Genomic DNA, 11,811 nt, shown 5'->3' on the forward strand with positions numbered 1-11,811 from the left:
GATGATATTAGCTGGCAAGTTCTCAGGGAGATCACATGTAGGTTGTCATCGACTCTCCAGCACTCCAATTTTCTATTCCTCCTTCTCTTTTCCTAATCACCATGTTTGGTGCCTGCTCACAGACTCCCTCCAAGTTTAAGATGAGCCCTGGCAAGACACTTTCAGGTTTTCATTGCATGAGAAATGGCAGATGAAAGATTTTGAAATCATTTGTGATCTGTGACAGTTGAAATTTGAGTCAATGAAAAATTGTGATCCCTGAATATGAAACATGTAATGTGACACCAGAGGAACAGGAAATGTCCACCTTGCTAATTTTTTTGAATGTATATTTTGTTATTTAGAGATACAGCATTGAAACAGGCCTGTTGGCCCACTGAGTCTGTGCCGACCAACAACCACCCATTTATACTAATCCTACATTAACCCCATATTCCCTACCACATCCCCACCATTCTCCTTCCACCTACCTACACTAGGGGCAATTTACAATGGCCAATTTACCTACCAACCTGCAAGTCTTTGGCTGTGGGAGGAAACCAGAGCACCCAGCAGAAACCCACATGGTCACAGGGAGAACTTGCAAACTCCACACAGGCAGTACCCAGAATCAAACCCAGGTCGCTGGAGCTGTGAGGCTGCAGTGCTAACCACTGTGCCACCCCGGCAAATAGACAAATAAAGATTTGTGCATTGTGCATTTCACCACAAATGAGATAACTTGCAAATCAAATTTCAAACTAGAATTCTAATATCTTAGCCTGAAGGCTAATGAGTTATTTAAAAACATCCTTACTGTCAGATCTGATAATTTCAAATCAAAACAGAAATTTCTTCCTTGTTACTGGAATGTTGTTTTCAACAAAGAATTTAGGCAAGTAGTTCTGTGACATATCCATTATATTATGATATGTATGTGATTAACTTCTGTCAACAGTCTCAATTTTACATGAAAGAGGACCAAGAAGTGTGGTGCAATATTGCACGGCAAACCCGTTATTGACTTTGCCAACTAGCTCATGATTTATGAAGGTGTGTCCTGAGCATGAATGGAATTCCAATTTTACTTGTACAGTCTTCCAGATTTATACGTAATAGGGAGGGAGAAAGTTGTTCTTCTAGCAGCGCTACAAAGACTGATGTCGATTCCCCAGTGTTGCCGGACACCATCTGCGCAGACTTCTCCATTGATATCATTGAACAATGCCACTTCAGTTGTGCAGGTAGTAGCCTGCCGCTGCCTTCCCCTGGTGAATTGATGCAGTCTGCGTAGAGCCGCTAGAAATGGCGCTATGTGAAGGAATTTCTCCCTCAACGTGTGTGTTCTAGTAAAAACAGAATTTTTAACGTTATCTTCAAGGAGTATGAACCCAAGGCTAAATAGTAACCTTTACTATCAGAATATTGGCTGTCAGCAACACAGTAATCAGTAGATCATCAAGAGTTAATTTTGATCTAATGAGAGGACAATAATTTGTATTTCCACAGCATTTGTCATGTGCAGGAAGACATCACAAAGAGCATTAACCTAAGCATTACAAGGACAAAATAGTATACATTAAGCAATGAAGAAGAATGGAAAACTAGAAAAGGGTGGAGAAAAAAAAAGGTATAGTCAAAGAGAAGGGTCTTGAGGTTTTTAGAAGCAGGGAAGGGAATAGCAAGTTCGGGAAAACTGGGTCGGGAGTTGACTTCCTTTATACTTTGTTAATGGTTAAGTCTCACAATTAACAAACAACTGGGAAGCAAACCAGATCACACTAGCAATAGCATTGCTGAATCAATGGTAAACCGTCCAAATAAGGACATAAGTGGTATAATTACCAAAAAGGGTTAATACAGAAAATGAAAGTGTTCGTGGAGGGATCAAGGATTGTGAAAAGGCCTATTTTGTTGATGGGGGTTTGCAGAGCATTGTGGGCACGTGAGGAAACAACAAATAAGAACATAGGAAGATAGGCATGTAGGAACATGAGTAAGCCATTCAGCCTGTCGAGCCTGCTCCGCCATTCAATTAGATCAAGGCTGATCATCTACTTCAACATCACTTTCCCACGCTAACCCCATATCCCTTAATGTCATTAGTCTATCTATTTCTGTCTTGAACATGCTCAATGATTGAGCTTCCACAGCCCTCTGGGGTAGACAATTCCAAAGATTCACTACCCTCTGAGTGAAGAAATCCCTCCTCATCTCAGTTTTAAATGGCCTACCCCTTATTCTGAGATTATGTCCCCTGGTTCTAGATTCACCAGCCAGGGGAAACATCCTATCTGCATCCAACCTGTCATGAAATGCTCACTTCTGCATGAAAGAGCATCCTGCGTAAACACAGGGTCCTGCATTTGTGGGAGGCAATCATACAGAGGTGAACATTTCATCTCCCATCCACTGCACATGGAGAGATGTGTAGGAGAATAAGTTTGATTCAAAGGAAAGTTACAAGATAAACAATAGGAAGGACTGTCAGCTTTCTTACATTACTGTAGATGGATATTCAGAGAGGTTTCAGATACAGTCATAGGGTTATAGATGTCAGAATCGTTTGCCTAACTTAATGTTGTTAACCCAAATTTATTTAATAACATGTGAGATTGAAGCACAAAAGAAAGGTAAGGAACATTACAAAAAGGAAATACTGCAGATAATGTCTCCTCTCATGCAATACATACTGGTTCTTTTCTTTCCAAAGAAGGTGATGACTGGTAGCAGTACTGCACAACTAAAACCCCTTCCCCCTTTTAGAAGATTGGTCATGGACATCATAGGTTCAGAAGTCATGCAGAACATGGGGCATAATCCAGTTTGTATAGATGATGACTCTCCTGGGTTTGTGCAATGATACATATCCATTCATTGTGGCAGTGGTTTTCACCATTAATTTAAAAACAGTGTTTGGGCCTGTGCCTCAAAACGCAGCCACCTGGAATTGCTTCAGGGATTCACTGTCAGGAGTTTGGCAAAACCCTTGAATAAACAGTGTGAGTGGCTGCAAATAGTTTCCAAACAGCTTCATCTCACTAATCTTCTTCTGAATGCTTTTAACATTTATATAGCGCCTTAAAAGGTTTAACCTAAACTTCACAACATTCCCTTTATTTGATCCCCCTGTTAATAATTTCCATTTTGATCTATTTTATTCACTCCTCCCCTGCCTTATAAACTTAAATCCTTCTCCAACTGCCTTAATAACCCTGCTGAAAGGATACAGATACAATTGGTAAAGTTCATCTTATCTGAACATCTTTCTTCGACCCAGAAAATGGGCATAAAATTCACAAGGTCACAGGGTGAAAAATATTTTCCCATTGGTGTAACTGAAGTGCATATTAAATTTATGAGTGGCTTGTACTGATGTTTTGGTTAAGTCCTTCAGAAAGGAGTGGGATCCAGTTCAGCATAGAAATGAAAATTACAGGAATAATTGTGGACAGAGATAATCAAATAGTGTGTTGAACACAATGGCACATGCACATTCCTGCATTTTTCCTAACAAGTCTATCACTAGTACTCACACTCACTGTTCACAGCCTCTGATTTGATTTTATCTGCTTGTGTTACATAGGTTGGAATGTTTAGTTGTGCAGAAAAAAATGAAAACATATCACATCTGGTACTGGCAATCTGCCCATTAAATCTGTGTTTTCTTTACAAAAGCAATATATTAATAAATATGATGGGTGACAGTGCCCACACATTGCATAAGGATACATAACAATATAAAACTGAGAATAAATTAGTTTATCCACCTTATCCTGAATTTATCTTATAGTTCTGGGTTATAATCAAATCACTGGTTCCCTTTCTCTAACACGCCATGGGGATTATTTTTGCCATAGGGTGAAAATAGGCATTAAATGGGTACAGTGCTCATAAGACTAGACTGTTTGAAAGTCAGGAATTAGCACACAATTTTGGTGCTATTTGTTGATTTGAACTTGCCTGGAAGTGCTCACCAGAAACCTGCAGGTTTAGCACTCAAGTGCTGTCAAGACACAATTTTCTTCAAGTATATGTAATGCTTTGTCTGACACACAGCAGCAGGTTGCAGGATGCCTCGGAGACCAAGGGAGAGGGTGTGCACATTCTTGGATGCGGTACTGGATGTCCTGGTGGAGATGGTCTAGAGGAGAAGTGATGTCCTCTACCCTCAGTGTGGTGAAGGAAGCCACCTCACCTTCTGTCCCTCTCTCCTGCAGCAGCTGGTGCTGCTCTGCCTGACCTCATGTCCTCCTCCCATTACACAACTAGAACAAGGGAAACCCCTATTAAGATGCCCATGACCAAGCACTCCCTTTCTCCTGGTGACTCCTAGAAGGTGTCCAATAAGGTGGAGTAGTGCAGCACTAACTCTTTTTAGGGGAACTCCTCAGAGAATTTCTGGAATAAATGTTGTTCGAGTGTTTGTGAAGTCTTGACAAAGTGTCCCTTAAGTGGTGACTATTCCTTTAAGTAGCCTTGAAATCAACATCAACCATATTTACTCCCATCAATACTGTGTTTACTCCCAAATAGTGGGTAACTTTTAGGAGAGGGCATTAATTGAAGAGCTAGCCACCAAAATGCCATGCAGCCTCTTTAATGGATGCCAGCAGGCATTTTAAGTGGCAATCAGCTGTTTAATAAGGCTCTGGGTGACTGTCCCTAGTGCTGGCTTCAACTCCTTTATAAAGGTGGCGCCTTGCAGTAAACACATACTAAACCGGTGTTTCAACTTAAGACCCCATCTTGGCCACCTCTTTACACTTTAGTGCCTAAAGTATTCAGTGAAAATCTCCCACCATACCCTCCCCAAAACAATTAATTCCAGTAAGAGATTTCACTTCTTAGTCACTTGTATGTGATGGCAGATGTCTGGGAGCCTGAAACTAGACCATAGCATAATCCAGAGAAAAAGAGAAGATTGGGGGCAGAAATAGCAATCATGACTGCATTGCTTATAGGGTTAATCAGACATTCTAGTTATAAACAAAATGTTTAACAGGTTCTGTCCTGGCATCAATATCAAATTACCAAATATCTCAAGTGTGTGCACTGGGCAGGCTGCTGAAAGTATTATGCAGGTGTGTCTATGCAAATATATTGGTCTCAGTCAGAATAAAATGCAGAAGTTTCAGCACTGAGTTTAGTCTGTGCTGTTTGAGACAGGATGGCAACCAACATGGGTGAGTCCGAGTTTCTGTGTTTTCTGCTAAACAAAAACATTCTTAAAATTGAGTTTTATTTTGGTTCCAGTTTTCTCTCCTTCTCTCACCAAGATGCTGACTCTTGCGGGGTGCATTCCTGCAGGTCACAGTGATCCCCGGTACTTCAGCCAAGAGGCCATACTTCAGTCTACTTAATGAATGTCAGCAGGCTATTTCGTTGTGGAGCGCATCAGTTAATATCAATCCTGTTCTACTAATATCCCCATATAGAAGTACTTTCCAGCACAGCAATCAGAAGCAGGAAACCTAGATGGCAATAGTAGCTATAATTAGCCCCAAATGTCCCTGGGTTATAAAGGCCAGAATCAGTTGTCCATGCACTTGTGAGGCAACAGATATGTGCAAATGTCAATGAGGACAGAATTGGGATGGACTTAGGGCCAACAGTGAATTACCTATTGAATTCACTCATATATAAAAGATGACTACTTGGGCAAGATACTAGAGGGTGCTGGTGACTGGTGCTTGCGAGTGTATTATACCTTCAGGAGGGGAGAAAGAGAGGGGAGAAGTGGTAGAAATAAAGGACATCAGCTTGTTGTTTTAATCACACAAACTGTTAGAGGATGAGGACAGGGAAATTGCTACCATTGTATCTGACCAGCCTTCTCTGCTGCTCACATAGAAACTGCCTGCGACTAATGAAAGATGCACTATATGAGCATAATGAGCAGACTATATCTTTGTGTTTAAAATTTAAATTTAAGATTTTTTTAAGTGAAAAAGGCAAGTTTATTTAATCTAACCCATATATTTAATGTAGCATGCTATTCTATAAAGCTATTACTTAAACTCCATATTCTCCAACTTGGCTGCCTTACGTGTACTTTCACTATCTCACTTGTTCTTTCTTTCTTATTCCGTTCTTTCTGTGTCTTGCACACTCCCTTTCTGACTTACAGTATTTCTTTCTCTCTCGTATACACCCCAAAATTTACCAAGGCACGAGTGTGAAGTAAAGTCTGGCTCATGTATAAAATTAAAACTCGACCTGGGACGGAACACAACCACAACGAACCCGAACCCGACTGAAGCCCGAGCCCTTTAATTTTTTTTCCCGCCTGACCTGACACGAATCTCCTTCATCTGTTCCTGCAGCTGGAGTTGTGGGGAATCATGGGTAAGCCTAAACTTCCCGGATGCAGCGTCCAGCCCAACCTGACCTGAGCCTGAATGCTGGACTCGGAATTTCGACCTGACCTGAACCCGACACATGTAATCGGGTTCGGGTCGGGTAGCCAGGCTTTAGTGTGAAGCAGAGGGAGGAGTTATGGTTGGAAAACCTGGAAGTGCAGATTTCCACAAATGCCGTGGGGTTTTAACTCCAGGGCATGTTTTAACTTGTTCCTCCAGGTTTCCTGCCCACAGCCAGCCTGATAGCTAGGCACAGGACTGCAGCTGCCGAGCAGGTAGGTGTATCGGTACGGAGGAAGAGATTGCAGGGGGTGGGAAGAACAGGGGGACTGCTGGGCGGGGGTGGGTTGGGGGGTGGGGTGAAGAGATCGAACGTGGAGAATGAGAGGAAACTGGGGGAGGAAACCCTGGGGGGGAAGAGATCATCGAGGATGGGGTGAAAAGATCATGGGTGGAAGAAATTATGCAGGGAGATCGTGGGGAAGTGGAGAGATTATTGGGGAGCAGAGAATTGGGGGTGAGCAGAGGTGTTGTGGGGAATGGGACAATGGAGAAGATCAAGATTGTGGGGTGGGAGGGTGTGGTTTACAGGGTAGCTTAAGAATATAGAACATAAAAAAATAGCTGGAGTAGGCAAGAAGAAATTCCTCATCTCCATCTTAAATGGACTACTCCTTATTCTAAAACTCAATCCCCTAGTTCTAGATGCCCCCACCTTGTCAAGCCCCTACTGAATCCTATGTTTTTCAAATAAGGTCACCCTTCATTCTTCTATATTCCTATCAATATAGGCCCAACCTAGTCAACCTTTCCTCATAATACAACCCTTTAATCCCAGGAATCAACCTAGTGGACCTTCTCTAAACTACCTTCAATGCAAGGATATCCCTCTTTAAATAAGGAGACCAAAATGGTACCCAATGCTTTCGGTGCGTTCTCACCAACACCTGTACATTGGTAGCAAGACTTCCCTCCTTTTATAATAAAAACAAGAAATGCTGGAACCACTCAGCAGGTCTGGCAGCATCTGTGGAAAGAGAAGCAGAGTTAACGTTTCGGGTCAGTGAGCCTTCTTCCGAAGAAGTTTCTCTTGCTCTCTTATCTTACTCCCTCCAATTTTTGCTCTATCTGCCTACCTTCCTGATTCTTGCATATGCCTCTCTCTCGCACTCTCTGACTCTTGCACTGTTACTCTAATTCTTGCTCTGTCTCTCTCCCTTCCTCTGAATCTTGCATTGCATGTGTCTCTCTGATTTTAGCAACTGACTCATTATTTGTACTATTCTGATTAATGCTGTTTGTTTTGTAAATCTCAGGTTCTACATTGACTGCAATCATTTTGCTTGCATTGGGTGCTGCAAATTGTGAAGAAGAAATCGATAACATGCATATGTTAGATGAAAATAGCAGGTTCACCAGAGCTCTTGCAAGCAGACCTAGATCTGGTTAGTATATGGGGTTCTGGTTAGTATTTGAGGTCATTATTTTTCTCTAAAGTATAAGCCCTATTATCCCAAACTTGGCTGGCTTCACCCAAAAACTGATTGTGAGAATAGAGTCAGAGTAGATCAGAACTACAATGGTAGTAGCCCTACTACTGCATGATGTTAGAATTGCACTGCAGGATAACAGTATAGGGTAACAATGTGATTGAAATCCTTATCTCCACTATATTAGCCAAGATAAAACCCATTTATTTTAAATAGGTTAATACTTCCAGTAATATAGTGGATAAAGCATTTCAAACATGTAATAAGCTTTGCTAGCTGATCATCCCATAATATAATTTCAAAGTTGATACTTCAAGAGACATTACCAGATGACAATGACTCTTTAAAGGCTGTGATTGACATGTGTATTACACTAAATGGCTGCAACTGTCACACATGCCAACCACTAGGCAGTGCTATGTGTCTCATACTAAATGGTGCAGGAGAAATTAATACCACAGACACAAACCATCGCTATTAAATGATAATCCTTCTCAAATGGTTGAAAAGTACCAGTGATTATAGTAGAATTCCTGGTACTCACAGGCTAAATCTAGTTCTCTTTGAAATACAGGACAAGAACAGGAATGCTTTGCTGTCCACAAGTCCCAGCATTCAGAAAAATATGATCCCATCCTTTAGTTTTTATACCCCTCAATCACTCTTCACCAAAAAAACTATTCATCTATCACACTGCAGGAGAGAGTAGGGATAAAGGGAATCTTCTCCAACTGGAAGAATGTGACAAGTGGGGTTTCCCAGGGATCTGTACTGCGGCCTTAGTTTTTTTACCATATATATTAATAACATGGATGAAGGAATCGTGAATTGGTTATCCAGGTTTGCACAGGACACTAAGTTAGGAGGCACAGATCACTGCAGCAACTGTAAGAGATCCCTGGAACCGGGACAAAAACCTCTACTGTAGTTAAAACTCCGGCCAGGTGTAGGTTACTGAACATGAAGCCATGACTTCCCCCATTGGCAATGCACTAATTGGCTCCTGGCACTTCAGTGAAATTGTCGACTGGCACCCATCTTCCTACTAAGGCCCAAACTATCACCGGCAATCCCTCCCATTTGGTTAAATGGGCTGCAACTGTCCCTGAGGTAGACTTTAACTTTCAACTTGCACCTCTCCTCCCTTGGTCATCTCCTCCATGCTCTTGCCCTCTCCGTTTTATCTCCAGTCCCCTCTTCTCATTTTCCCCATTCTTCTCTGTCCACTCCTTTGTTCTGCCCCCCTCTCACCAAGTTGTTCTTTGTTATTCCTCTTCCCTGTTCTACCTTTCTTACCCCTGTCCATCATCTCCCCATTCATTCCTCAATCCCTGTGTTTTTCCGCTCCTGTCTTGGTTCCTCCCCACTGCTCACTCCATCCCTTTACTCTCTCCATCCCTCATTTCCCCTTCTCCAATGTTACTACCTTCCTTGCCCTACCTGTCCCCCTCCACCCTGATCCTGCCCCTCTTCTCTCTATGTCCATCCTCTCCATTCATCATTCCTCCACCCACCCCCCCTTTCCTCTTCTCCTGTCCTTGATCTTCTATCTCTTTCCCAATCCACCCACCTCTTGTTCTGTCCCTATTCTGCTCTTTTTCTCCCACACTTCTTTTTCCCACCCCCACCTCCTTCTTTCCTGCCTTGCCTTTTCCTTCTTTCCTTGTGCCACTCACCTCCAGCTTTACACCTTCTTCCATTCTTCTCTCTTCCCCGCCACTCCTCTCATCTTCTTCCCTCACGCCTCTCAGCCCCTTACCTGACCTCTTTCCTACTTGTTCCTTCCTCACCTCGTCCCCTTCATTCCTCGTCACCTTCCCTCTTTCTTCTCCATCTCACATTTTCTTCACTCACCTCTCTTCGTTCCCTTTCCCGCTTTTGTCTCCTTCCCTTTCCCCTATCCTTCTGTTGTTCCCTTCCCCTTTCATCATCAAATCAATAAAATGATTTTACCAATTGCAGGTTATCCCAAGGATTGCAGTGGTGTCAAAGGTAGAAGTGGAGTTTACGTTATCCATCCCAACAATTCTCCCCCACTTGTTGTGTATTGCGACATGGGTATAGATGGTGGTGGATGGACCATGATTCAAAGGAACATTCGGCCTTCTGAAATTACTTGGACAGAACACTGGACAACTTACAAGTACGGTTTTGGCAATATCGTTCGGGATCACTGGCTGGGAAATGAGTATATATATAAGATCGTAAGTCAAGGAAATTACAAAATAAAGTTCTTGCTGTGGAATAAGCAGAATGTACGGTATTTTGCTGATTATGACTCATTCACTATAGGGAATGAAAGAAGTGGTTATGTATTGAGCCTAGGGAGATACACAGGAAATGCAGGCAATGCATTGATGGGATATGGGAGCAAAGTCATACATGATAACATGAAGTTTTCAACATTCGACAAAGACCAGGATAGGTCAAGGGCAAACTGTGCAGCATCCTGCCAGGGTGCCTTTTGGTTTAATAACTGTTACAGGGTTAATTTGAATACAAAGAATATCTACTGGTACAGCTTGTGCTCTGGCAACTGCAATTCTTCTCAGATTCTGATCAAACCCAACAAAGTGTGTAGGCTGGGATATATAGGGTAATTTAGAGCGAATGTGTTCTGGGTGATCCTTCACCTTCAAGAAGGGAAAGAAGCCCTCAGTATCTTAGACTAAGAGCCATGCCTATATATCAGTCTGTGCATTACTCTAGCCCATCTCAGTGCCCTCTGTTTTGAAAGTGTCTCTGGCCTGTCGACAAAGCAAGAAAGCAAAATGTTTGGAATAGATTTTTCTTGTGTATTGGGACTTTATCTATATTCTCTTTTGGGGAGCTCAAAGAACCAGAAATCACCAAAAAAAAAGGCTCAAAATTCACTCTCAGGCTTCTACTAGTCTGGATCTTAGTTTTGAGAAATTACAGATCTTATCACTGCATTTATGACAATCTTTAAATGTTTTGACTCATTCAAAGAGCAGAGCAATGTTGTGACAGTTGTTTGACTCTGTTTATGTTTGTCATCATGAATGTGCAGAAATAAGACCCTAGTTAAAAATCTGATATGTGAAAATGTAATGAGAGCTACAAGTCTGTTCTGTCAACAGAAATTGTTGTTTTATTCTGTATTTTATAATGATTAAAAAAATGCTTCTGGCTACAATAAAATCTACTTCAATATCCCTCTGATGGTTTGAGTGTAATCTGGTGTACACAGATTAACTACTGCAAAAAAAAAACTAGTCATTAAAAGAGTGCTTTTTCTTTAGACATTAAATTAGCAATCTCACTTAAAGAAGACATAAGATAGCTGATGTAAGGAATGAAAACACAGACAGCCTTGGGATTTTTGTGACCCAAGTGCAATACATTTAAACATACAAATTAAGAGCAGGAGTAGGCCACTCGGCCCTGTTCCATCATTCAATAAGTTCATGGCTGAACTGATTACTCCACATTTCTACCTATCCCCGATAACCTTCCACCCCCTTGCTTGGGCGGCACAGTGGCGCAGTGGTTAGCACCGCAGCCTCACAGCTCCAGGGACCCGGGTTCGATTCCAGGTACTGCCTGTGTGGAGTTTGCAAGTTCTCCCTGTGTCTGCGTGGGTTTTCTCCGGGTGCTCCGGTTTCCTCCCACAAGCCAAAAGACTTGCAGGTTGATAGGTAAATTGGCCATTATAAATTGTCACTAGTGTAGGTAGGTGGTAGGGAATTATAGGGACAGGTGGGGATGTTTGGTAGCAATATGGGATTAGTGTAGGATTAGTATAAATGGGTGGTTGATGTTCGGCACAGACTCGGTGGGCCGAAGGGCCTGTTTCAGTGCTGTATCTCTAATCTAATCTAATCTAAGAATGAATCTACCTCTGCCTTAAATATTCAAAGACTCTGCTTTCACTGCCTTTTGAGGAAGATAATTCCAAAGACACATGACCCTCAGAGAAAATAAAATTCTCTTCATCGCTGTCTTAAATGGGCGACCCC

The 11,811-nt window shown here is 42.1% G+C and overlaps 1 protein-coding gene across 2 annotated transcripts in view; it reads left to right on the forward strand.

The window, feature by feature from the left end:
* The window catches only part of LOC137346487 (fibrinogen-like protein 1-like protein), a 110,439-nt gene extending 99,492 nt beyond the window's left edge, over positions 1-10,947 (forward strand). Inside the window, exons 1-3 of one of the 2 annotated variants that reach the window (XM_068009949.1) lie at positions 5,148-5,165; positions 7,658-7,786; positions 9,794-10,947. In XM_068009949.1, coding sequence (XP_067866050.1) covers positions 5,150-5,165; positions 7,658-7,786; positions 9,794-10,431 — 783 coding nt within the window. In that variant the 5' untranslated portion in view covers positions 5,148-5,149 and the 3' untranslated portion in view covers positions 10,432-10,947. Of the gene's footprint in view, positions 1-5,147; positions 5,166-7,657; positions 7,787-9,793 lie in introns of those variants that run through there. The other variant, XM_068009950.1, reaches the window with a different exon arrangement.
* The last annotated feature ends 864 nt before the right edge of the window (positions 10,948-11,811 follow it).

Source organism: Heterodontus francisci, chromosome 30 (assembly GCF_036365525.1).
Source record: "Heterodontus francisci isolate sHetFra1 chromosome 30, sHetFra1.hap1, whole genome shotgun sequence".
Classification (NCBI taxonomy): domain Eukaryota; kingdom Metazoa; phylum Chordata; class Chondrichthyes; order Heterodontiformes; family Heterodontidae; genus Heterodontus; species Heterodontus francisci.